The 27,642-nt window shown below is 42.8% G+C and overlaps 1 protein-coding gene across 4 annotated transcripts; it reads right to left on the bottom strand.

The window, feature by feature from the left end:
* Nucleotides 1-2,267: 2,267 nt before the first annotated feature.
* SLC14A1 (solute carrier family 14 member 1 (Kidd blood group)) lies at nt 2,268-26,137 on the bottom strand. 4 transcript variants are annotated; one of them, XM_055417282.2, is made up of 11 exons: nt 26,088-26,137; nt 25,373-25,436; nt 23,344-23,676; nt 20,087-20,240; nt 19,316-19,505; nt 18,005-18,133; nt 16,137-16,329; nt 11,079-11,226; nt 10,740-10,874; nt 6,046-6,095; nt 2,268-4,362 (listed from the first exon to the last, which is right to left on the bottom strand). In XM_055417282.2, exons 3-11 carry the CDS (start codon nt 23,509-23,511, stop codon nt 4,189-4,191), a joined length of 1,341 nt encoding a protein of 446 aa, XP_055273257.2. In that variant the 5' UTR covers nt 23,512-23,676; nt 25,373-25,436; nt 26,088-26,137; the 3' UTR covers nt 2,268-4,188. The 4 variants fall into 4 exon arrangements, with proteins under 4 accessions (XP_055273257.2, XP_055273260.2, XP_055273259.2 ...); XM_055417285.2 differs by having other exon boundaries at nt 23,344-23,495; nt 26,088-26,118; XM_055417284.2 differs by having other exon boundaries at nt 23,344-23,499; nt 26,088-26,117.
* Nucleotides 26,138-27,642: the final 1,505 nt, after the last annotated feature.

Genomic DNA, 27,642 nt, shown 5'->3' with positions numbered 1-27,642 from the left:
GGAATGATTTAGGGGATTCAACTGTTAGATTAAGAGGGCTGATTAGAACATGAATGGACCCTAAACTTTCCTTGCTTTGATTGTTATCACTGGCTGTCTCACCCTCTGTTTAGAATCCTATTAGTCAGAGGCTATAAAACCTTGTATGAGGCTGGGGTATCTAATGTACTCTGGAATATTTCAGTAAGTATTCAACAAAGGATCACTGTGTTCAAAGGTTTTAGTTGAGGTCTTTGTCCCAAATCTTTGTGAATCCCACAGTAGACAGTCTGGTCTGTCATCATGGATTCTCTCCAGTGTGCGCTGGGCACATAGGCACTGTGTGCTGTATGGTGGTGCCATATACCAACCAAGGCAGGAATGTTGGCACCTGTCCAATAGTCATTCTTCTTGCTTTTGCTGCAGTATGGCGAAGCACACCACCGCTGCAGTAATAGAGGTTGACAAGTGTCCTGCATACAAAAGAGGCATGCCAGATGGTTACTTTCCCAGACTCCTTTGTAACCAGGACCGGCTATATGATCCACTTCTGCCAGAAGGACTCAAGTGAAAGTATTTTTGGAGAGCTCCTGTGAAAGATTTTTCTCCCTGATAAGAGAGAAACACAAAAGAATGACTCTCTTGCAGCTCTGGTTGCCTTCTTCTTCCTGATAAGGTTGTGATGTTTGCAAATAAGGCAGCTATTTTGGAACCATGAGGTAAAAAACCTGGGGATGCAAGTGAAGCTGTCTGAGGATGCTGAGACTGATGATGGAAAGAGATCACATCTTTGATGACATCATTGAGCAACTGCATGGAACTTGGAACAGAACTTCTACTTTTAGAATTGTTTTATCATATGGAACTCTGTGAAGTTACAAGCCTTCTAATGGTCTGGGGGGTTGCCAGTGCAAGTTTAAGAAGGATATTTAACTCTAAAGATTAAAGCCTTTTGGAAGAAAGGTGTTAGATAAAGGGGAGGCTGACAACATTCACATGTATAAAATCTTATTCTGTGTTAATACTTGTGCTTAGTTGCTCAGTCGTGTCTTACTCTTTGTGACCCCAGGGACTGTAACCCACCAGGCTCCTCGTCCATGGGGATTCTACAGGCAAGAATATAGGAATGGGCTGCCATTTCCTTCTCCAGGGGATATTAATACTTAGCAACCTCAAAAATGTTCTTGCAAGCTTCTTTGTAGGAGGCCTTCCTTGGAAATTCCTGATCTGCTGGAACTTAACCTTCCATCTCAATGTATTCCACGGTTATCAGGGGTCTGGGTAACAAGATTGGGACCTGTAACTCCTAAAGGAATATAGTGTCTGGAGTCTTTAGCAAAAGAGCCTCTAAACCTTCTGTCTGTTTTCTGTGCTATGTGCTCAGTTGCTCAGTGGTGTCTGACTCTGCAACCCCGTGGTCTGTAGCCCACCAGGCTCCTCTACCCATGGGATTTTCCAGGTAGTAGTACTGGAGTGGGTTGCCATTTCCTCCTCCAGGGGATCTTCCCAACCCAGGGACTAAACCCTTGTCTCCTGCATCTCCTGCCTTGGCAGGCAGATTCTTCACCATTGAGCCACCTGGGAAATGATCTCTCTGTTTTCTACCTCATACCAAAGAGGGCAGCTCCCTCTTGTAGATTTACTATCTTGAAACCAAATGTGGGAGTGGTTTTTTTTTGACAGAGGGCACTTCAAGGGACCAGTCCACTGTAGCCTCCTTTGGTTTCTTGTTTGGGCAACGTTTGAAACTGGTTGGACTGTTTCCGTTTTTACCATGTTTTCTTTCATACGTGCTAAGCTGGGGTGAAAGGAGGCAGAGACAAGCACTGGCATTCATCCTCAGAGGGTAATACATTCTAAACAGTAGAGTATCCTGAACACTGGCCCCTGAGGCAGGTCACGGCCCATGGTCAGTCCTGATGGGTGCCCAGGGCCTGTCTGGCTCCCAGGATCTTCTTCTCAAAGTGTTAAGAGTGTGCCGTGACTGTTCTCAGGAATGCATTCTAATTCTTGAGTGAGGAGACCAATAGGTAGGTGAGGGGATATTGAGGGAGAAGAGCTCATAGATCAGAAACTGATCATGGTTTTCTCAACTATGCCTCTCGTGCTATTATGAAGTATAAAGAAGGGATGAAGGATTCTAGTATTAATACATACATACCTATGCACGTGATTGTTAATATGTACAATAGCTATAAAAGACATACGACTTAAACAAAATTTACACAAAACTGAGCTGTGAGTATAATTTATTCATATTCTTACATAGAAATTTATTATACAGGCAATAGAAAAGAATAAAAATGCCCCCTAAGAAAATAAGTAAAATATTTGCTAAAATTATTAGGATAATACTTAGTAACAAAAATAGCTTGAGAAAATGAATACTCTTTAGATAACTTACAAGGTTTGAAACTGCTCCTGTTTACAAGTCTGTGTGAGGGCATGGGAAGAAAGTCAGCCCGCGAGGGCTTCTGTGTCAAGATGGACTTGGTTCACTTAGCCATGACCAGGGTCTCCAGGGCTGGTGATCTTTGGTCTGCTTGCTTTTTTGTCCTTCCCCTCCGAACTCTTATTTCTCAAATTCCCTAACAAAAGAGATTTTTCAAACACTGAAAATTTAGTTTTTTCACAGAAATATACATGACTCTATGACAGTTGCAAAGTCATGGTTTCAAAAGGTCACAGGGTTTTAAAGTTGAAACAGTGTTTTCCTGAGAAAATGAAGACGTGAACTTTTCCCTAAAATAGTTGTGGGTTTACTTCCCTTCTGTTCCTATAGTTTGCACTGACTACTTCAAACTCAAAGAAGAAAAAGTCTTTAGGATTCCAATTTCACTTTCCAATCCTCTAAAATGCTGAAGCTTCCCACTGCTGTATTCAGCATGTTCGGTTATAGAATCTTTACAGGACTGATAGCTTACACAAACAAAGCAAAACTGGAGACTTCTTTATCCGTATTTCTTTTTGATGGTTCAAATACCATTGGTTTTTGAGTGAGAATATTGTAAGTTTTCAGAAATAGTGAATTTTTTTTAAAGTAAGAATTAATCAACTTCTAAGCACTCGATGACATGAGTTTGAGTGAACTCCGGGAGTTGGTGATGGACAGGGAGGCCTGGCGTGCTGTGATTCATGGGGTCGCAAAGAGTCGGACACGACTGAGCGACTGAACTGAACTGAACTGAACTGAAGCACTCAGAAGCCATCTGACACTAACTTTCAGTCTTTGTAATACATGACATCCTTAGATGAATTGAAAATGTGGCTTTAAAGGGCCCTTGGATGTTGATTTGAAATTTGATCCCCTGTTTTTGTGGCCTTTACAGAATCAATTTAGGGAATAAAGTAAAAATATCTATGCTGAATATTTTAGAAAAATTTAACTTTTCTTTAATATCTAGGAACTGATAAAGCCAGGAACTTCTCTTATTTTACCTCACTGAAAACAAATCCATTCTCACAATAAAAAGATAATAAGCTACCTAAAAAAATCCTTGGCAATAACCAAGAAAAGTGACAATACAGAATAATCTTGATGGACGGGATCCCATTCTCCCTCCTGCAGCTCTGCCAGCCTGAAACAAACCCACCATCTCCTGTAAGTGAATGTCACATGCAGGGGATAGTGTGGAGGCCGTTCTGCTGAGGAGCTGGGCAAGGAGCTCAGTGATGGGTCCTGTGCTGTTGACCACAGCTGTAATGAGTAACTTGCATTGATTTTAAATATGCCCAATGGCTTATCTGAGAATTCTAGGCTGACTTTGATTTTGTGACTGTGAATTCCATTCACTTAAGGCTTATAGAGATTGTAAGAGACTGGTTTTATAGAGATTAATTTTTAATGAATACTGTTAACGTCATGTACAATCAAACACCAAGAATATCAATAAATATCAATAATTAGCTTTGGTTTTCCTCCTCTTTCTGTTGGAACACTCTGACTATAAATATAGCACAGTCTTAGCGCCAATGCCCCACTAGGGTTTAAAATTCCACAGCCAGAGGACATCACCTTGGTGTGTCTTGTCACTAGTTTAGGGATGTTCCGGAGTCTGAAAGAGATACAAAGTGAGCATAAGAACAGATCACTGATGGTTTAGTATGAAATTTGTTACGAGTGAAAACAACAGTTTTGAAGCTCTGGAAGTCAACTGGGGCAGCTTGTCAGAAATGAATTGTGACCGTGGCTGTGGATGGGGATTGCGTTCACAAAGAGCCTTGAACTGTCCTTTTCCTGGATTGTAGGTAGAAGATGCGGTTTTCCTCAGGATAAGTGACTTTACTGATGGGCATCTTGTAGATGTTGGGGTTTTTTGTGGTCATCAGGAGGAACAGTAGTGTGGCCAAGCAGAAGGGCCAGGTACAAGATGGCAGTCCGACCTGGAGGAAGAGACAAGCCACACGTTTCTTTAAGATCGTGTTGGAAAGCTAACTTGCACAAAGCACAGGCTTTACACCACTGTCATTCAGCTCAGGAGATAACTCTCTGGAGGCACGACTCTGGACTCTGCTTGTCCCTGTGGAGGCTGAGTTTAAGATCTCAGGACATTCGGCCCCTGAAACGTCAGCATGCACTCCTTAGGGATGATGCATACCCTGCCCTCCCTCTTACACAGTCAGATTTCCTACAGCGGATGTGTAGAGATGACACTTAGCCCCTAGAGATGATGCTCAGCAACCACCAATAGAGAGGACACTTAGCCCCTAGAGATGATGCTCAGCAACCACCAATAGCTCCCGACCACTCATCACGTCCCTGAGGCCGTCTTTGATGAGTTCAGCCCTCTCTCCCCTTGGCCTCCACCCAGACTGGGTCTTGGACTCTATTTGCTTTACTTCTTTTTGTTTCATCTCTCAAACAGACTCTAAACTCCTTGAGGGTAGCTCCTCCTTCTGTGCGTCCATGACACTCAAGCAATTCTGAGCATACACCATGTACTTATTAGATTTGGCCCTGTAGACTTCCCCACCACCAACCCGGGTGTGATGGTACCCAAACTTGACTGCACGTCAGAATCATCTGGAAGAGTTTTTTTTTAAAAAAACACAGATAACCAAGCATCATATAAGATCTACTCTACCAGAAATGCCAAGGTGCAGGGCCCGAGGATCGGGATTTTTCACAATCTCCCTAGCTGACTCCATTGGGTAGCCTGCCCAATTCTGACTCACAGTCCAAGGTCTGTGAACTTTTGTTGGGGTGTGAAGGAGCCCCCAAACTCTAAGGCATCCCATCATGCCTGTAACAGGGCTTTGATGCTCCACCATAAAGATAGCTGTGTCTCCAGAAGGACCCTCCCAGGTCAGCTTTCTGTGTTGCTGTGAAGAGGCCTAGATGTGGTCCTGCCCTGCTGGCGGCCATGACCACATCTGTATGGGCGGAGTTATCAGGAGCTGGCCTGGCATCACCTGCAGTGGTGGGTGAGGAAGAGAACTGAGAGGTGGGGGCGCCCAGAGCAGCCGGGGGTACTGGGCTCCTCAGGGGAGGGAAGGAGCAGGTCAAAGGGCTGGACAGTACTGAAAAGGAAGGAGAATGACCAGAGACACTTAATAGGCGATGATTTTGCCTTTTAAATAATTTAGGACAGGGGTCTGAAAAAGTCTTACTGATGACTGGCTGGGATTTAAAAAAAAAAAAAGACTAAGGGTATGAAAAACTCTTGGCTTAATTAAAAATAAATCTGGATCTTTAGCCAATTATCCTTTTCCTTCCTTTTCTGATTTCTCAACCTCTACATAGTCCCAGTTTTCTGTTTAAGTAAAAGATATTCTAAAGTCAACTTCTTGACACTCAGAGTTAAAGTATGGACTTGATAATATACATCCTTAGCTTCACTTCTTTAAGACAAACAATCTGATATTTTTAGCAAGATTATAGTTTGGGCTAAGGTTTATGATGCTGGAGGGCAAATGAGGACAGGTGGGTCCAGAGGATGGACTACAGCGACTATCTGTCACGCATCCTGCCCTGGGACGCCATTGAGGTGGACTTCAGGAGGGTTTCTGTATCACTGAAAACTGACCAATCATGCTGATGAGAAAGTGAGATTAGAGCAAACTTACCACAGCCATCAGGTGTGACATGCTGGCTCCCAGGTAGGCAGTGAACAGGGCTATGAGGGATAAAAGGGAAAGAAAGAGTGCTCGGACTCCTTTCAATATAAATCCCTGGAGTGTAAACTTGTGCATTTCACCAGTGAGCCCAGCACCCTGATTACAAGTCTGAGCTTAGAGTCAGCACCTCTGGGTTTGCATCCAGGCTCCACCCCTTAGGAGCTTGGAGCCTCCACTCAAAGCCCCCATTTCCTCACCTGTACAAGGGGGTAATGGAAATCTTGCTCTCAAGAGTTGATGAGTGTGAAAGAGGGTAATGCTTGGGCTTAACACACAGTAAGTACTCAATAAAGGTAGCTTTTCTGTGGTACTATTTATTTTTTTGCTGTTATTGCTAATATAATACTTAAGGAAAAGGCCTTCCACAGTAAATACATTTCCCCATTATTTTACCCAAGCATAATTAAAATGAAACTTATGAATGTTCCTTGAGATAACATACAATCTCACAGCATCTGAGATTCTCAGATCAATGGTTAGAAATCGCAGTTTAAAAAAAAAAAACATGGTATAGAAGGAGATAGTAACTCAGAAATCAGCAGAAACTGAACACAGACCTAGGATTCCTCTTTGTATGAACATTTTCCCTAAAACCATTAAGGTCGGCATACATGTCAATGAGTTAACATCTTGTGTTTTTATTTACTTTGAGCATGAATTTTTGAGAGTAGGTAATTTGAGTATATGTGTGACCTTCAATGTAAAATAACGGAAACAAAGAGCTCAGCTAGCTAACTCTCAATTCTTGGGCCCAAGGAGACTCAGGGAAGCCCTTAGGGTTCACAGAGACCACCTGAAGACTGACCTTCTGATAATGGCCACGTGGCCAACTGGGCCACCAACACTCACTGTTGAATACACTCACCATCTGGGCCTCATGTCCATCAAGAAACACATCTGCTACTTTGGGGAGTTGGCTGGGGTCGTGGGAGAGACTCTATGATCTTCTTTTACTTTACTATAGATTTCCATCCTTTTATTGATATTTTATCTTTTTATCCTGATTGTCTCATGCTAACAGGAAAGGCTCATCTTTGGAAATGGTCTGGGCTTCAAATCCCAGCTCTGCCATTTTGTTTGTTGTACAACAAATCACTGAACTAGGAATGTAGTTTCATTGTCTGTAAAAAGGCAGCTGGAAGAGGGAGTAATGAATCTCAAATGAAATTTTGTATTTTCACAAACAGCAGCTATCAACTCATCTCTGTCATCATAGGAAGGAGGTACTGCTCTGAGCAGAAGGGTTGGGAGGTTTTCTCTGCTTGGCTTGGATAATTTCATCCCCACCCTCCCCATTTAGTTCATTCATTTATTCGTTCATTTAAGAAATATTCACTAGCCATTGGCTAAGTATGGAGACACCCTGTCCCTGCTCTCCTGAGCACAGCTCTTTTATGACACTTCCTTGAGTGCATGGGTCCTTATTGCACTTCTCTCCTAGGAGTACAGTAGCTTAATACCTATTAACACACTTCTGGTGCTCGAGTCTCATACTGTTAAGCTCTTTCAAATCCATGTTGCTTTTCTTTCTATAGTAAGAGTATCAGACTAGCTAATAGTTGTTGCCCATCATTAAGACAGGCTGAGTTGGGCTGGGAAGCCTTACAGTAGAGGTGAAGTTCTGGACCTCATGGTTTAGAGGTGATGCCCCTAAAAGTGTGCTGAGTAGCTAAGGGAGATAAAAGGCTCTCCACTTCCCTAGTGGAAGGGAAGACTGAATCCCAGTTTTTCATTGGCAACATCTCTCCCCACAGACCTTCATATGAAAGTCCTACTATGATAACCCAACCTGTAAGAAGAGATTTAAAATGTGTTTACAGTTTGCAGTGATAAAATAACAAAATTGAGGAGTTCTTTGGCTGTGCAATTTCTGGCTTAGGGGCACAGGGAAGGCAACAATACCATGCTTCTATCAGAGACTCTCGTGTCTGTTTCCTGATAAAGCCACAGGAGTTAATAAAAGAGGAGCTCTATAATAAATATCTTTATTTATTTACCTTGGCTGACAAGCTTGATCTTTTGTTTGGTGATATGGGCAGGCAGAAACTTGCTGTGCATTTTACTGTGAGATCTGCTTTACAAGAGGCACTGGAGGTCTGTCTCAAAAGTTTATGTCCAAAGATAAAAAGACGGATGACTGTGCCCAGCGTGGATGAAACAGCTCCCACACACTGTCAGTGGCACGGCAAATTCATATGGCCTCTGTGGGGTGCATTTGACATCTACTAAAAATAAGGGGAGCTAGGATTTTGGCACCAGTGTCTGGCTGTTAACTAATTCTATACTGACTTAACCACTGTACTAATAAAGAAAATTCTATCCAAAGGAAGGTAGGTATAATAGATAAAATAAAGGCCCTCAGAGATGTCTATGTCCTGATCCCCAGAACTTGTGATATGTTACCTTACATGGCAAAAGGGACTTCGTGGCTATGATTAAGTTAAAGATTTTGAGACAGGGGATTATCCTTAGCCAAGTAGATCCGATGTAATCATGAGGTCCTTATAAGAAGGAGGCAGGACATTTCTATCTAGGGAGGAGGTTGAAGTGTTTTCACGTTCTGCTTTATACTCTTCTGTATTTATTGAATTTTTGTTTGTTTTGTACAACAGTCCTGTACTACTATAAAATTACAGAGAGAAAATAATGACAATATCTCAGCTTTGGGGAACCACATTTGTAAACATCTTTGCCTTCTCCTTTTCCATGATCTGTGAAAAGACTTTCATAGACCTTATCAGCAACTTCTGTGACCAAGACAGTTTTTGCTTGATCTTTAAGGATGTGCTCAGGCTGTCCACACATTGGCCCAGACCATGCTTTGTAACAACTGGAATTCCTCCTCTTACTTTTTAGGACTTACTGAAAAGCCACCCTTTCTAGGAGGTGCTTTTGGATGATTCTGAATTGTATTGTTTCCCCAAGGGACTCCTGGCCTGTGAATCCCTTGGTTCTGCATCATGTGGTCCCCGCGGGCTTCTCTCTCTTACTTGCCTGGCTTCTGCTCTCTGTACACAGGAACCACCTAGGATCTAAAGCTTCTGAACCCCTAGCTCTTCCTAGTACTGTCTGGATTGTACTATGAATGTTTAGTACATATTTTCTACTACTACCAATAGAAAAAAATAACAGTTTGCACCTGAGATAAAGGTTTGAAACCTCAGACCCATCTCAGAATAAAGAGTTTATCCCAGGTGAGCTCAGGAGGCCACATAATCTGTCTCTACTTTTCTCCTTTGCCCTAAGCTTGTAAACAAGTAAGTGAGCAAAAGGTTTTGACAGGGCTAGTAGGTGAAACAGTTATGTAACTATAAAGAAATTGACAAAATAAAATACAAATGGCAACTCCAGAGTGATCTGAGTTCTGTTAATCTTGCTACAGCATCAGATAATCAAAACTGAATAAAGCCTTAGAAACCCTTGGTCCTATCCCACATCCTGTCCAATGCAAGGACTCACTCCAAATCCTGCCTGACATGTGGCCCACCACGTTAATAATGGCTGGATTGATTAATGGTGATAAAGCATCATTCATGGTGATAAATCGTCCAACTAATGATTGATTAGTTTGGTGATAAACTAAATCTTGTCAAGTATTTCCATGAGATTACAGAAATTCTTGCCTGTTCCAATATCCTTCCACCCCTTTGTCCCCCAGGAAGGATCATTCCTTTCATTGTAGCATATTATCTTACATACTTTTAACTTGTGTTGAATTAGGGATGCTGGAAGCTATGGGTGAATAAGCCATCCCTTGCAATGGCCTGGGAAATGCATTAGCTTTTCAGATCTAAAGCACTCGAGGTCTGTTTTTACCTAAGGGCTTGAATGGTACTGAAGGGAGGGAGAGTAGTGTAGTGGGAGTAACTCTGGAAGTTGTTAGCAAGTATGGACTCGGGGTTTACATCTACCCCTAATGGATGCCTTTCAGTGCATCACTTTCTCTGCCCTTAGAACTCATATGGTAAAACGAGAAGGATGCCATGGAGCTCTTCAGAATCCCTTCTAGCTCTGACAGGCTGAGTCTGGCCTGGAGCTCAGAAAGGATTAATATTACAGGTCTCAAAATGTGGTCCCCAGAGGAATAGCATCAGCACCACCTGGCACCTTGTTAAAAATCCAAGCTTCTCCCCTGCCTTCCTGGCCGGCTCTAACAAACAATAAGTCGGGGACTGGGGCTGGGCCCCAGAAATCTGGGTTTTAACAAGGCTTCCTAGAGATTCTGATGTTTGCTCCAGTTTGAGAACAGCCATATTAATGTGATTCTCTAAGGGCCCATTAATACCACCCAACTGACTAGGAGAACTGACTATATTTAGCTTGTTTCCCAGTTTCTTGGGTCAAGCAATTAGTATGAAGAACACAGGACAACTTGTTTCTATCCCCCAAAAATACATATTGTAAAATGGTTAATATGACCCAGCAGGCTCTCCAGTTTTCAACATGAGCAGTGAGGTAGGCAGAGCAGACCCGGGTCCTCTCTGAGAGGGGAGGCCTGTTGCCCTGGTCACACACTTAGCAGGTATCAGGGGCTCAAACTAGAACTCCAGCTCTAGTTTCTCACACAGTCCTTTCTTATTATTTGTCCTGGATTTCGATATCACAGTAACGAGCAACTTTCCCCAAGTTCAGGGAAGACTCACCACAGGCAAGAGCCAGGAGGTGGGTTTGCCAGGTGAGTGCCATGAATGTTCCTCCAATTGCAATGCAAGCTAGAGAGCTGTTGAAACCCCAGAGTCCAGCGTAGATGTTCTCAAATGGAGCTGAAAGACTGAGTCCTATTAGGGAAGAGAGGAGGGGTCAAAGCTTTGGACTAAAGGCAGGATGTTCTGGAAGGAGCCTGGGGGTGGAAAAGGCATCTGAGGACTCCCATTGGTCCCTTGGAAGCAGACCTGCAAGAAAGGTCTGGAACATGGAAGATGCCTGAGACAGTAAGGGGGCAGAGGCAGTGCTCAGTATCTGGGAGCAAGACTTACACTCACCTGCTATGATCCCCAGCAAGGACCCGATCGCAGCGTGCAGGCACATGAGTGGGGAGGAGAGGAGGATGGCGCCTAGGAAGATGCCCCCTGTCCATGGATTATCGCAGCCATATATCTGACCCACACCCACGGGCAGGGACTTCAGCAACTGCGGAAACGATTTAGAAAACACGGCCATTAAAACGACTGGACAGAAACCCATAGGACACCCACAAAAACAATGCAATGTCATTTTTGATTTAGCATATCTTATCTTTCAAGATCAGAGTTACTAACATTTATAATTCTCTCCTGCTCTACAGAAAAATCTCGGTCACTTTCCCCCCAGAGATACGGCAGCCCCCGCGGCTACACGCCAGGCCCACCCTCTCCAGATCCCTCCGCTTGCTGTCTCTGTGGCCTGCACTGACACCAGCCAGTCCATTCTAAGGGAGATCAATCCTGGATGTTCATTGGAGGGACTGATGCTAAAGCTGAAACTGCAATACTTTGGCCACCTCATGCGACGAGTTGACTCACTGGAAAAGACTCTGATGCTGGGAAAGGTTGGGGGCGGGAGGAGAAGGGGACGACGGAGAATGAGATGGCTGGATGGCATCACCGACTCTGTGGACATGAGTTTGAGTGAACTCCGGGAGTTGGTGATGGACAGGGAGGCCTGGCGTGCTGTGATTCATGGGGTCGCGGAGAGTCGGACACGACTGAGCGACTGAACTGAACTGAACTGAAGCTCCCAGTGTGGCGTCACTGCTCCCCACTGCGAGGATCAGCCATTCCTCCCAGCGAGGATGGTAGGGACCACCCCTTACCCTTCTATTCTCAACTCTCCATCAGTTCTGAGGCCAATACATCAATGCGTCTCTATGGTCAGTAGAAGTATGATTCAGTTCAGTTCAGTTCAGTCGCTAGTCCTGTCCGACTCTTTGCGACCCCATGAATCACAGCACGCCAGGCCTCCCTGTCCATCACCAACTCCCGGAGTTCACTCAAACTCATTCCACAGAGTCGGTGATGCCATTCAGCCATCTCATTCTCTGTTGTCCCCTTCTCCTCCCGCCCCCAACCTTTCCCAGCATCAGAGTCTTTTCCAGTGAGTCAACTCGTTGCATGAGGTGGCCAAAGTATTGGAGTTTCAGCTTTAGCATAAGTCCTTCCAATGAACACCCAGGATTGATCTCCTTTAGAATGGACTGGTTGGATCTCCTTGCAGTCCAAGGGACTCTCAAGAGTCTTCTCCAACACCACAGTTCAAAAGCATCAATTCTTCGGCGATCAGCTTTCTTCACAGTCCAACTCTCATATCCATACATGGCCACGGGAAAAACCATAGCCTTGACTAGACGGACCTTGGTTGGCAAAGTAATGTCTCTGCTTTTTAATATGCTATCTAGGTTGGTCATAACTTTCCTTCCAAGGAGTAAGAGTCTTTTAATTTCCTGGCTGCAATCAGCATCTGCAGTGGTTTTGGAGCCCCCCAAAATAAAGTCTGACACTGTTTCCACTGTTTCCCCATCTATTTCCCATGAAGTGATGGGACCAGATGCCATGATCTTCGTTTTCTGAATGTTGAGCTTCAAGCCAACCTTTTCACTCTCCTCTTTCACTTTCATCAAGAGGCTTTTTAGTTCCTCTTCACTTTCTGCCATAAGGGTGGTGTCATCTGCATATCTGAGGTTATTGATATTTCTCCCAGTGATCTTGATTCCAGGTGGTGCTTCTTCCAGCCCAGCGTTCCTCATGATGTACTCTGCATATAAGTTAAATAAGCAAGGTGACAATATACAGCCTTGACACACTCCTTTTCCATTTGGAACCAGTCTGTTGTTCCATGACCAGTTCTAACTGTTGCTTCCTGACCTGCATACAGGTTTCTCAAGAGGCAGGTCAGGTGGTCTGGTATTCCCATGTCTTTCAGAATGTTCCACAGTTTATTGTGATCAACACAGTCAAAGGTTTAGGCATAGTCAATGAAGCAGAAATAGATGCACTTCTGGAACTCTCTTGCTTTCTCCATGATCCAGCGGATGTTGGCTCTTTGATCTCTCGTTCCTCTGCCTTTTCTAAAACCTGCTTGAACATCTGGAAGTTCACGGTTCACATATTGCTGAAGCCTGGCTTGGAGAATTTTGAGCATGACTTTATTAGCGTGTGAGATGAGTGCAATTGTGCAGTAGTTTGAGCATTCTTTGGCATTGCCTTTCTTTGGGACTGGAATGAAGACTGACCTTTTCCAGTCCTGTGGCCACTGCTGAGTGTTTCAAATTTGCTGGCATATTGAGTGCAGCACTTTCACAGCATCATCTTTCAGGATTTGAAATAGCTCAATTGGAATTCCATCACCTCCACTAGCTTTGTTCGTAGTGATGCTCTCTAAGGCCCACTTGACTTCACATTCCAAGATGTCTGGCTCCAGGTGAGTGATCACGCCATCGTGATTATCTTCATCGTGAAGATCTTTTTTGTACAGTTCTTCTGTGTATTCTTGCCACCTCTTCTTAATATCTTCTGCTTCTGTTAGGTCCATACCATTTCTGTCCTTTATCGAGCTCATCTTTGCATGAAATGTTCCCTTGATATCTTTAATTTTCTTGAAAAGATCTCGTTTTTCCTATTCTGTTGTTTTCCTCTATTTCTTTGCATTGATCACTGAGGAAGGCTTTCTTATCTCTCCTTGCTATTTCCTTTTCTCCTTTGCTTTTTGCTTCTCTTCTTTTCACAGCTATTTGTAAGGCCTCCCCAGACAGCCATTTTGCTTTTTTGCATTTCTTTTCCATGGGGATGGTCTTGGTCCCTGTCTCCTGTACAATGTCATGAACCTCCGTCCAGAGTTCATCAGGCACTCTATCAGATCTAGTCCCTTAAATCTATTTCTTACTTCCACTGTATAATCATAAGGGATTTGATTTAGGTCATATCTGAAAGGTCTAGTGGTTTTCCCTACTTTCTTCAATTTAAGTCTGAATTTGGCAATAAGGAGTTCATGATCTGAGCCACAGTCAGCTCCTGGTCTTGTTTTTGCTGACTGTATAGAGCTTCTCCATCTTTGGCTGCAAAGAATATAATCAATCTGATTTTGGTGTTGACCATCTGGTGATGTCCATGTGTAGAGTCTTCTCTTGTGTTGTTGGAAGAGGGTGTTTGCTATGACCAGTGCGTTCTCTGGCAAAACTCTATTAGCCTTTGCCCTGTTTCATTCCGTGCTCCAAGGCCAAACACCAGCTCCAGGTGTTTCTCGACTTCCTACTTTTGCATTCCAGTCCCCTATGATGAAAAGGACATCTTTTTTGGGTGTTAGTTCTAAAAGGTCTTGTAGGTCTTCATAGAACCGTTCAACTTCGGCTTCTTCAGCATTACTGGTTGGGGCATAGACTTGGATTACTGTAATATTGAATGGTTTGCCTTGGAAACGAACAGAGATCATTCTGTCGTTTTTGAGATTGCATCCAAGTACTGTATTTCGGACTCTTTTGTTGACCATGATGGCTACTCCATTTCTTCTAAGGGATTCCTGCCCACAGTAGTAGATATAATGGTCGTCTGAGTTAAATTCACCCATTCCAGAAGTATGATTACTCCCTTGCAATTCAGCTGTTAGTGCCACGGTCAGAGACCCAAAGTCAGATTAGCTTATCAATAGCTCAGAAGCAATTACTGGCAGGTTCCTGAATCAGGACCATATTTACATTTCTGTTGCTAGTGAGAACATTCATTAATTAAATTTTTTATTTTTTAAAATTTATTTATTTATAATTTACAAATTAATTAAAATTCTTTTACTTTTTTTTTTTAGAGAGCATGTATTAATTTAAACCAAGATAGCTTGTTCCAGTTATCAATAACTGTTAGTCTTTAGAACACAAAAATATATTTAAATGTCCTAATTATAGCTTTCTGGCTGAGTTCTGAACTCATAAACTGTGTTCACAGAATGGGAATTCTTAGGAAGAAGGCACAAGGTTTGATTCAAGCTAACAAATGGTTTAAATTAAAGTAGCTATGTAGGGTTAATAGCTTCTGTACTGGGCAGTTTTAGATAGTTCAACAAATGCTATTTTTTCACAGGTAATCCTGATAAATTTTTTATTTTCCTTCTGAGTTATTTCCAAATACTGCCATTCATTTTCTGTACAAAAAGCTAAAGAAAAGGCTATTTGAACTCCAGCAAGAGGGGTTTAATAACCTGATAGCAGGAAAGACAGTCTCTTGACACTAAAAATGTAAGGTTGGTCTTCTTCTGATTTCAAGTGTCTTCTTTCTTTTTTAATACTTGAGAAAATGTAGACAAATTTATTAAATAAATATCAATACAAAGAGCTGGAATTTGATTTGGGTCAACCAGGATTTAAAGATAGTGCTGTCCCGACACATATTCACAGTGAGACACTCAGCATGCAGCCCAGGAGAGCAGTTCTCAAACTCTGGCCCACAACACTGTCTGGGTAACTTGTTGAAACAGATTCCTAGACTCCATCCCAATGATTATGATTTAGGAAGTCTGAGATGGAACTTGTATTAATATTTAAAAAAAACAATGATTCTGATGCCCCTAAAGCTCAAGAAATCTGAATTACCATACATATTCTAGGAGATCCACCATAAGAAAAAGCAAAATAGAGAGGTTCTCCAATGGGACCTACAGTGATCAACCAGTTCTTTTGATTGGGGAAGGTAGGTCAGGGAGGACAGAAGCCCAGGCTGCAGGCCCCTGCCTCAAGGGCTGGCCCCCATCAGACACCCCCCAGCTCTCGAAATAAGGGCAAAGTTTGGAACAAAGTGCCTGGATTCCAGTGGAGCTATACTCTGGAGTTAGCACTGCAGATGTTAGGAAAAGAGGAGGAAAAGTTAGTTTTGACCATGTAGTCCTTTAAAAAAAAAAATCCCTTAGAACCCAAAGATTTGGAGTAGAACAAATAAGTTCTTAGATGGCAAGAGAAAGTGGCAAGGCTACTCTAGAGCTGAGTCTCTGTAAGGTTTGATGTCCACCAACAATTAACCAGGAGGTGTCTTCCAGAGCCCAGGGGAGGTGGGAATGGGATATAAGAAGACAGTGTATCTTACCTGCAGGGCACTGAGGTCAGGCCAGGTGATATTGGGAACTGAGGTGACAGGTGTGATCAAGGCGCTTGGGAAAAATGGATTGTAATGTCCTGTGGCAGCAAGGTACATTGACAATGCCATATTGAAGGGCAGAGTGAAGACAGGGAGGTCCCATTTGCTCAACACGGAGTTCAGTGCACTTGAGAAAATTGGACTAAAAACAACAGAATAGAATGGAAGAATATGCATGTGACAAGCCACACTGATAAATTGAATATCTATACTATAGAGGGGCTTTTTTTTCATTAGTAATTATGTCCCTAAAGTATTGTGTTGGCAAACTTTTTTTTTGTTGTTTTTTTGTTGGCCAAACTTTTGACAGGAAAAAAAATAATAAAACCCAAACACACCTGGAATAAATCCTGTCATAGAATAATTCTTACGTAGAGTAAAAAGTCAACTCTCAGCTTATTTGGCTTATAGAAAATTATGCTCTGGGGTTGCTCACAGTGAGTTATAAATCTAGGTTTAAAAATATCTTTGAAGTATTTAAGACATATGAAAAGAATATTGTCTAAATAGTTAAAGCCCCTGTGTAAACTACTTGACCACGTGACTTTCCCTCCCCACCAGAGGCAACCTCGATCTTAAACTTAGTACTGGAGGAAAAAGACTGTAAACTCAGGAGGGCAGAGTTTTAAGTCCTTGAGCAGTTGAACTGTGTGACCTTGGGCAAGGAGGTACCCTCAGTTTCCTTGCCTGTAAACTGGGTAATTGGATTAGATGGTCTCTGGGCCCTTTTTTTCCCTCACTTGTGGACCCAATCAAGGAGGCATCACTTTGAAGTTAGAAGCCCAGGTTTCCTGAACTCGGGGGACAGGGTGTGGGTGAGTATGTGTGGTGATGCCTCCAGTCCTTGAGCCTGGTCTTCAGAATAGGTGGGAAGTTTCTTCTGAGGAGGTTGGCTGTGCCAGCAGGTTCTCCCCCACACACCTGTGGCTGCAGCCAGGGTGGGCACACTGTTCATGATTGGCTGTGTCTATGTAGCCACACGTCTCACGTGTGTGGATGCTAGCATTTTATATTTTGAATATATCATAGTAAGAAGGATGTGTTTGCTTAAAAAAATGATTTAAGACAGTGACAATATAGAAACTAGTTTGAAGGATTTAGGGTTAAAAAAGGAATCGAATTTAGTAAAGAATTGTTTTGAGGGGGACAGGGGCAGGTGGGTAAGGGGGGTACATAGGGACAGTGGTTCTCAGAGTGCGGTCCCTGGATCAGCCACATCAGCACCACTTGGGGGCTTGTTGAGATGCAGATTCTCAGGCCCCATCCCAGATGGACTGAATTGGGAAGCCTCAGGGAGGGAGCAGTAGTCTATGTTTTAACTGGCCCTGTAGGTGGTCTTGATATTGTGCCTGTTTGAGGACTCCTGATAGTGGGGAGTGGTTCAACTTCGGTTGTACTTTAGAATCACCCAAGAGCCTTCAAAACTCCCAGTGACCTGAAACTCCCCCAACCAATTACATCAGAATGCTGCTGTGGGAGGGGGGTGATGAGGTGTGAGGGGAAGGCACATGCATCGGTATGTTTGAATGCTTCCTGTTTCCAATAGATATATCCTGAATCTAAATAAAAAGATAGTTTTCTAGAAATTGCCTTATATATAACATAAAATTTACCACTTAAACCATTTTAAGTCATTCAGTTTAGTGGTATGAAGTATGTTCACACTGTTATACAACCATCGCCACCATCCATTCACGGAATATTTCTCATCTTACAAAACAGAGACCCTGTGCTCACTAAGTAGTAACTCCCCATCCCCTCCTGCCCCTTATACATTTTTTTTCAAAAAGGCATTTTGAAAACCAGGTACAACTTACCAAGTCATGGACATAGCAGATACAGGGAATAACAGCCACCAGAAATAGTTTCCCTTGTCTGAATAGATCGCCATGAGGATCCCCACTAGGGTAGCGTTGTAGCCCTGGAGCCCTGCTGTAATGGCGGACCTGTGGGCAAGAGGCACAGCTTGGACACCTCCCAGGTGGATGTTGGCTAAACGTGCCCATGAATATCACTTATAACTTCCAGGTAATACTTACATTTGAAAAACAGATTATATTTAGGGTTTTATTGCAAAGTCTCTAGAAACCAAATACTAATAAAAGCCTGACGCCGTAAAATACAGGTGGATAAAATACAAATGTGCATATCGAACAACCCCTATAGAGGCATCATGGCTAAGAGTAGAGAAAAGGAAATCAGCAAGCCAACACAGTCTGTTTCCTTTTAGCCTTTCCTTCCAAAAGTTATTATTTCTTTTGAATCATTAGGGTCTCTGACTTGAATAGCGCTTTTATTTGAAACTCTTCCCTAAGTCTGATTTTCTTGCTGAGAGGTGTAAGATTCTTGAAATGTAAATTCAGTTCCACAGTGTCTTTGATTTTATCAACACAAGTCATCCAACTTAGAATATATTTTCATCTTGTTCTTCCACTTTGTTGTTTCCAGATATACATTTCCAATTTATTACAAAGAAAAACAATCCCTTTTACTTGGCAAATTATTCCATTCAATTATATGCATCTTTAGCACCTACTATTTTTCTTGGGTTCCTTTCTTCCCAGCATTTAACCTCACTTCCAAATGTTGTCCTATGGATTAAGTTTCTACTCCTGGCCAAAATGGTACCTTTTCATAACTGGGGACTAAAATTTATCTCTCTGGAAGCTGAACTAACCTTTTCACTGTCCAGGAAAAATGCATTTGCTAAACTAAGATATAATGATAAGATATAATGGATATAATGGAACTAAGATATAATGGGATTAGTGGAAATATTAAGCCACCAAAACTTTTCCTGAATTCATATGCATTTTTTGCCCAAATAAAATGCTGATGATAAATAATTGCTTATTAAAGTAGACTCCATTTGGACTGTAGGGTCTTATAGCTTAATTATTATTTGAAAGAATTACTTATAGCTTAGTTCTGGTTGCTTATTTGGGTACTATGAATAAGAGGCTATAAATGGTTTCCTGACTGCTGACTAAAGGCAAATATAAAGCATTCTGTGGAATAAAGGTTGATTCTCCAGGGGAGGGTGGGGCTTTATCACTATTGCCCAGAGTCACTGGTTGGCTCCTGTGTTCTCTGAAGCAAGAAGCAGAGGCTTGGAGGGACATGCCTACCTGTCCTGACTGAGTAACAGGGCCGTCAGGGTGGAGACCACTGTTCCCACACAGCCATTGAGAGCACACCAGGGATTCTGGACCAGGAGTCCCACCAGAATCAGGATTCCACTGATGGGGTTGCTGACAAACACCACTTGGGATATCCCCCGAAGAACCCAGTCGACGAACTGGAGAGCCTGGGGTTTGTCTGGAAGAGATTAGATGGGCAGAGCTAAGAAAATGGTGAGGCAAATGGGGCTCCTTCCCAAGCCTACCCTGAGCAAAATCCCCTCTGAACAAGGTGAGGCTAACTTTGGATATTCCTTGAAACTTTTTCTCTGAACTTTTTCCCCTTTAGTGACCCCCAGATCCCTGAAAGCTTCCAGATCTGCTTTAGTGACCCCCAGATCCTCTTTCTGCTCAGTCCACAATGTCCATACTAGAACCCCAGTTCCAGAAAGCATTGAATGGACTTATTTAGCATGCTTTAGAGGTTTAGACCCTTAAGCCAAAGGAATGAATTACCAAGAGTAAAATTTCAGTTTCAGTACCCAAATTACAAGGTGGAACTAGGTGCCTTCCTCTGACATGAACAGGACCCTGGCCCTGACCACTGTCTCCATTAAAAAGAAAAAAATGGAAGAAGTTCTCAGGTTAGAAGATAAAAAGTTAAAAAAAAAAAAATGGAGAGAAAAGTGATAGAAGATAGGGGAGTATAACTAAAGATCTGAGTAGAAGAACCAGCAAACCATTTTCCCCAATGCCACTTCTCCAAGGTGGTGTAAATACCTTTAAGCCAGTTGGCAAATTCTTTCATGTCACCGGTGATATAGCCAAGTGCCCTGGGGAGGCATCTTCTGCCTCGACCTTGTGGAGCCTGATTTCCACCCTGGTCCAGTTTAACTGCAGTGGGGTTGTCATCCATGGATGTCTCTTCTGGCTCCTTGAGGAAAGAACGGAGCTCATGAACATCGTAATGTAAAACCCTTTGAACTGGCCAGTGTGGGGCCTGACCACAGTAGCCACACAGGATGAGTTTGAAGGCACTTCATCTGGACCATGACAATCCCACGGAACTAAGAAAGCACCATTTTCCTCTTGAAATATTGTCAGAAAGATTATTATCAAAACCCAAGCCCCATACTACTTTTGTCATCACTGTTTTTAATGTCACCATGAGAAGGTTCTGGTCTTTAATTTCATAAGGTTCAGTTTCTAGCTCAATGAATATTTATTGAGTACCTATATCCTATACTCAAAGAGCTTGGTCTAGTGGGAAAAAATGAAAAATAGTTAATTTCAACATAATGAGTCAGAAAATGATACAGAAATAGCTACAATCAAGTACCTAAGCTTTTTGCTCCAATGAAAGGAGCCAGATGTCAGGTTACAAAATGATGCCCTCTAATGCAGACCAACCAGCTACTTTCTAAGACAAGCAGCCATTTTAGATTCAACTTTTATTTTACAAAAACAGGCTTTGTCTTAAAAGTTTGAAAGAGAAGAAATGTTTACAAGGCAGTTTGTGTGTGTTGACATAGCCTAAGAACTGCGCCCTGTCCCGCCACCGCAATATTCACTCTCCAAATCAGAGATAATGTCCTGACTACATCCTCACATCAGGCAGCTGCCTCATATATTCTTTATTTTTGAAATTTGTTATTAAGCAAAATCGTTAAATAAATGAAATGTGCAAATCAACATGAATATGGGACTATACATTTATATACGTAGTATATACATTATATATTTAGTATGTTCGCTAAAGTATTGAGAACTTGGGCTATGTCATTTAAAAATATAATTTACTAAATCTAAACTAGAAAAAAAAAGACTGGCAAAATAATCTTCCACAAAGATGTAGAAAATGGAAAAAGTAGAAGTGGGCTAGCTGTTGAAAACCAAAGAATTACAACTTAAGAATTGTACACTGTAGGAGTGTACAGAGTATACTTATAGTAAGCATGCCTCAGGGAAATACTAAGAGTCTGACCGTGACTTGAGCTCACTACAAGACTCTTCACTTCTCATGTTGAGTGTGCAATAACAAAGCATCAGCATCATCAGAATACTGTACCCTGTAGACAAAACTGAAGGTTTCATGGTGCTGACGGTAGATATAAAAGTGTACCAATGATGTCATCCCAGAGGTAGGCAAAGGGAGAAAGACCATGGCAAAACCACTTGAGTCTGCAAGAAAAGCAAAGAGCACAGCCAGGCCAGTGTGCAGGAGGGGAACACCAAAACCATCAGACCCCAGGAGGCACAAGTGTGGAGTGTCGAAGCCACAGGCACGTAAGACACGACCAAGGAAATACCCGAAACCCGTGCGGTTAAACCAACTCGTCTTCTCCCTGCACCCGGGATATGAATAAGGGTTTCTCATGCCTATTTTTGGTCCCACTGTTCTTCCATTTACCATACCCAACACAAAGCTATTAAAGCCCAATTAACAGGTAATAAAAGTTATGACTTTTAAAGTTTTTATTTTTTGCAATTCTGATTTCAGTTTTGGTTTCTATTAATCCCAGTACAAAAATCAATGTAACTCATTTTTTATTGAGTCACAATTGAACTTCAGTTGTATTATTTCACTGCCAAATAACCATTCTGCTTTTAAACAATGGCCAGCAATTCCGCAAAGTAGAAGCTGTTTATGCAATGCATTCTAGACCAAGGTCATTTTGGTTTGGCAAAATCGTGATAGAAACCAGCATTTGTGAGACTTCCAGTGAACCTTTGCACTGAGAGATTCTTAAACTGAATACTGCTGGAGGATGGGAACAAAAACTAAGTCTATGAGGAGCTTAGCTGGCCTGAAATTAGACAATGAAAACCTTTTGAATTATTAAGAGATTATGAAAAATTTGGGTTTTCTTTCATAATCTAACTGATAGCTATCATTTATTTTCATTTGTCTCTCTTTAAACATCGTAACTGAAGATATTGCTTGGTAAGCCCTTTCCTTAGCTATCGTGACCCCATTCTCAAAGTTACACATCCTGTGAGAGGCATCAGGCTCCAGTCCAGGCAATGTCAAGAAACTGCCTTGAGTTTCTGTAACTGGGTAGATCCAGCTCTACAGAGGCAGCACGGAATGAAAGCATTAAAGTGGGCATTTTCCATTAAGTACGGAAGCAATTAGGTACATGGGTTATCCCAGGGTAGACAAATTCATGTTCTCAAAATTCCCAGCATTTATTTATTTATTTTAGAGGGTTTTCAATGCATCATCACCTCAGAGATTTTGGAGATACAGATATGAAACCTGATATTCTAACTGGCCAGACACGATTGAGAACCTGACTGGCCAGAGTTCCCTGCCCAGCTACCCAAAGTTGGATAAAGATTGAACTATTGATCTGAATCTTCAGCCCAGGATACGGAAGACTTGCTGGACTTTGTCTTTCTAGTATCCATATACTGGGGTGGGTGGTAGGGCTACCATGGAATAGAGGGACAGATCTTCTCATGAGTTGATTCCCCGGGAATCATTTATTCTGAACTGGACACTATAGCGCTCTGGGAACCCTGATTACTCATTCCAGAACTCAGGCATGAGAACCGGTCGTGAGAAACCAGTAACTTAAGAGTTGTGGTTCACCCTAGAATTTAATCATACTACACTCTTTGTATTTCTTTAGGGAACTTTAAAAGTCTACATATCCTAATTGGGTAGGCAATACAAGGTGATAAAGCAGGAACTAAATTCAAACTTCTTGAATCTAAGTACGTCATTAAATTTCAACTCAAAAGACAGGACAAGAAAATATAAGGAATGAACTCTGTAAAATAGAAGCAAGATAAATAAAAATCCCCAGAATACTTTTTCCTAGTTTTTCCATGGTTGTCAAAACTCTGCAGCACAAAGGTCCAACATCTAAACCAAGACGAGTGTTGTGTGAGTTTCTGGACCAAGACCCCTAGGCATCAGGCTCAGCCCAAGCTGCACCACTCAGCAGAGCATGAGGACCCCACTTCCCAGGCTCGGTTCAGAAAAGACACAGCAGAGTCACAGAGACAGAAGCTGTACAAAGGTAGCATACCTGTTCGGCCGGCCCCTGGACCAGGGCCAAGGTTAGCCAGGGAAATTCTCTGTGCGCTGGCTCACCAGTTTTTTTTCCAAAAGGGCCCCTCCAAAGAGGACCAGGATTGGTGTCACCAGCAGCGCCAAACAAAGACCGTCCATTCATCCTTCCTTTCTTTCCATACATGACAAAGGGCAAAAATACGTGAATCAGCAGAAATCGTGCCCTGCCTGTGATGTGAAATGCTCTAGGGTAGAGCTCTCCTAGGGGCTTCCTGGGGAGAGGAGACCTCAACAAAGAAGGCAGACTTCTCCATCAGCTAGAGCTCCATCAGCAGAGACGATGAGCTGACTGCAGACACAGAATGTTCATTTTACTTCGCTTAAAACAGAAAACTGGCAAGCCATCCCACACAGCAACACATGTACGGATCTTGTGCTGCTGTGTTTCTCCACTGGCGGGAAGCTGACAGGTCTGAAGCCTGTTCCAGAGGGAGTGGTGGGCTTCAGGCTCTGAAACACTTCAGGTGAACTGTTAGGGCTCCATCTCGGGGTATGGAGCCACAATTTCCTTCAGCCTTGATCTTAACAAATGTGAGAAGGAGAAGACCTGGTATGGGTTCTATTTTCTGTAATAAGATGCTAGCCACACTTGCACAGCAAAAGCCTAGTCTAAGAGACTGCTAAATGGCATTATTTTCCTTCTATCTGAATAAGAATTGTTAAAAATCAGGCATTACCTTGTTAATAATAAACAATTCATAGTTATATTCAACAAGTGTGGCAACTTTTTGTTTCCCTTAAAAAAAAAATAGAAAAAAATTTCCATTATATCCAAGAATGACATTCTTCCTTTAGAAGTTCCAGAAAAGTCGTATGTTTGGTATTTATTTTTTTCTTCCTTTTTAATTACTTTCCTCCACTGGCTTGGTTTGAAATCTGAAAACTTAACACTCTGCTAGAGTGTTTCAGAAAAATCCATAATTGTGGAAAACTTTACTGACATGTCTTTGGAAAAAGTTGTGTGTGTGTGTACGTTTATCCATGGTAAAACAATCTGGCTAACACCAAACAGGTGGGTTGCATTATGCATATTTTTGTTTGACAAAGAGCAACATTAAGAAACCCAATAATAGGGCTTTCATATTTAGTTTAAAAAACAACAAGAAAGAATGAAAGAAAAAGAAAAGAGACAGGCAGGACTGTCACATTCCCCTGTCGTGTTTCCCCACCACCAAAATCACTCATGTCTCGGAGAATGACATCCTTGAGCTCAACATGGATGTTTTCTAAGAGCCAAGAGAGAGAAGCTGGGAGAGCGTATAGTTCAAGCCTTCACTTTGTAGAGGAAAAGACTGGAGTCCAAAACCTGGACCATCCATGTTCCCTCAGCAGATCAGCCTTATGGAACAGGTAAGCCCTGGTGGCTCCTTGTCTTCCAGGCTGGAACCATACACACTGATCTCCCCAGGGGGGTGTTAGGGCTCAGTAACATAGTGGATACAGCCTGTCTTCATGGCCTCCCTGACGTAACCCTGGGGAGGGGGGTGTTGAACAACAGCAAAGGTTGTTTCACCCTGTGTCCTTGCCAGAAGCAGTGACTCTTCTGACAAACAAACATCTCACCATGCCCCAAAGTAAGCCTCACTCCCTTGTATCACGGACATATCCACAACAAGGCCTGTGTGTGTTGAAGTTAACATCCTGAGAATATTCTCAAAGCTACACCCAGTGAGCTTACAATAGAAATCAGAAAGCACTTTTCATAGCCCAGATCACTTAGTGCCACAAAACAGGGCTCATCATTCTGAAATATCAAGATTTCAGTTTAACAACATTTCTTATAGGAAATACAACTCATTCTATTGTCAGCATATATTAGAAATTTGTATAATTAGAGAGCTCGGAGAGTTTTTAACTTCTATGCCTCAAGTATCACTTTTAAAAATAATACAAAGTTTTGGACATAGATATGGAAGAAAGCATATAAACATTCATGCTCTATCATAATTATAAGACTTCAGCACTGACATTTATGTGATACTTACAGAACTCGTTATATTAGGCAGTTTTTGAATCTAAGCTGTGGGAAGTGCTCAGCCTTCTCTAAAACTGTAATGAGAAACAAAGAAAATGTTGTCAGGTATCCTGTCTCCTGATTAAAACACTCTCTCCTTGGAATACACTCCCTTTGAAGCCTTGAGGTCTGAATTCCACAACAGAAAGTGTAGCTGAAAAGAAGTTGCCAAATTTGTCCTTGCAGTGTGACTTGTTCTCCCAAAGGGTGTTCCAGGGTCCTCCCTCCAGCATGACGGTACATACAGGATGATCTGGAAAACCGTACTTGGAAAGGGCCATTCCCAATACCCATTTTTTTTTGTTTTTTGAGTTGTATTGATAAATCTCCAATTTTACTTATTTCGAGAACATAGCCTCAGACTCCTATGCAGCGTCGGTGAGCTCAGAGTCCTTTAGCACCTCAAGTGGACTCCTCACTGAAACCCTCTTGCAGGTGGAGCTCTGGTGCCGATCCACCCTGCTGCAGAAACTATGAACCAAGACAGCTTTCAAACATCCAGGAAGAAGCCTGTGATTTGGGTAAACGGCTTGCTAGTCTACCAGAACTCTAATTTTGTGCTTTTACTCAGTTCCAATCATCTGAAACATATATCTCCATTAAAAAGAGAAAAATTAGAGAGGTCTAAGGAGACAGCCCTTCCATCATGAACAGTTGCAGATGAACATACACAGGGGAGTACTCACACAGCAGCTGGCTTCCCGGGCAGAAGGCACTGGCTGATAAAGCCCTGCCGGGCTCTATTAAAAGGGAGGTGCTTAGGAGGAGGGTGCTGGGGGAGGTACCCAATGCTTTTATACTCAGGACCCACTCTGCAGTATCTGTGCATCTGGCTGTCTCCTCCCACTCCAGGCACAGGGCCAAAGCACTGCCGAGGAGCGGGCCCTAAGTGCTGTACCTTCTGTCTGTCTGTCTCTGTTCTTGACTTGGTGCCAGCAACTTTGCCACCATTTCTGGGGCTTCCAAGGTCTTTGTCCAGCAACAATCCTGTTCGAGCTCATGGTTCTCTTTCCCTGGCAGTTTCCTCTGGAGCCTACCCTCACCCTGGGATGTTCTGGGGAAGACGTGTAACTGAAAAGGATCAATGGAGTGTCACTTCAACTGAAAACATAGAGACAGGTTGCTGCGCTGCAGACTTTGGAGTTAAGTGGTAGCTCCTGGGTGGAATGTTCTCTTACACTTGACGTGGTTTCTGCACAGGTGTAGGAATCCGGGAAAGTTCCGTGGGGTGTGGGGTGAGTGTGGGGAGAACCCGGGTCCTCATATTGTTTTCTGGAAACCAACCTGCCCTTTTCCCCAGTGAGGAGGGAAACAAAAACATTAATGCTGGCCTGGAATGCCCCTCTTCCCAGGTGAGAATCCCAGGACAAACTCTGCTGCCTTTAAAAGTCAGGAGGCAAACATTCTATAGCAGTGATATCTAAAATTCAAGCTAAAAATCCCTTTCTTCTTCATTTATTCCCTTAAATTTCAATTTTGTGGCCTGGTTTGAGATCACGAACAGAAGTGACGTGAACTGTGGTGTGCTTCTAGGAGCACACAATTTTGAAAATGAAAACCCCACAGAAAGCTGTGCAGGTATCAGTGGGGCCTCCTGCCTGGACGAGATGATAGCCCTTGTCAGGGAGGCCGCCAGTAACTCTCTGGCTCCACCCGCTGGACACCAGCCAAACCACAGCACTCCTTGCTTTCCCGGGGATTCCCTCCCTCCCAGTGTCCCCGGCGACTCAATGTTTGTATCTGGGGCCTGGGTTCATGGCCAGAGTTTTGAGGCTCAGGCAAATCTCCAGCCAACATTTTCTTCCTGGTAAAAATTCCTCGGGTTACGCTGAAGGGGAAAAATGAATCATAAGAGGATAGACTGAGAGCCTGGTACAGGAGTGAAAGGAATCACACTAGTTGTCTGTGAGCTCTTTATGCAAATGGGCTACAATCTCTGATGGTGATAATAACAGTAATAGTAATAGTTACAATAATTATTGGAATTGGACAAATGGTTGGGCATTCACTCTGTGTGCTGGGCACTGGATCCGTGTTAGTCTTTTAACCATCACAAAAGTCCTATGAGGTTAATGCCATTATTCCCATTTTGCAGAGAAGCAAACAGAATCTGCCTGCAATGCAGGAGACCTGGGTTCCAACCCTGGGTTGGGAAGGTCCCCTGGAGAAGGGAATGGCTTACCCACTCCAGTATTCTTGCCTGGAGAATTCCACGGACAGAGGAGCCTGGTGGGCCACAGT

This window comes from Moschus berezovskii, chromosome 28, assembly GCF_049115385.1.
Source record: "Moschus berezovskii isolate FMDL1 chromosome 28, NW_MosBer_1.0, whole genome shotgun sequence".
Lineage (NCBI taxonomy): Eukaryota > Metazoa > Chordata > Mammalia > Artiodactyla > Moschidae > Moschus > Moschus berezovskii.
Note: the sequence above shows the minus strand (reverse complement) of the source record. Positions and strands in the feature narration are given on the sequence as shown.

Excerpts from the sequence above, each read along its gene's own strand:
- SLC14A1 (XM_055417282.2), bottom strand. The coding sequence starts at position 23,511 with ATGTATGGAAAGAAAGGAAGGATGAATGGACGGTCTTTGTTTGGCGCT. Across the intron at positions 11,227-16,136 it reads CTGACCTCAGTGCCCTGCAG|TTGCTGAAGTCCCTGCCCGT; the intron begins GTAAGATACACT and ends TCGTTTCCGCAG. Across the intron at positions 6,096-10,739 it reads CCTCCTGGCTCTTGCCTGTG|CCCTGTTCACTGCCTACCTG; the intron begins GTGAGTCTTCCC and ends TATCCCTCATAG.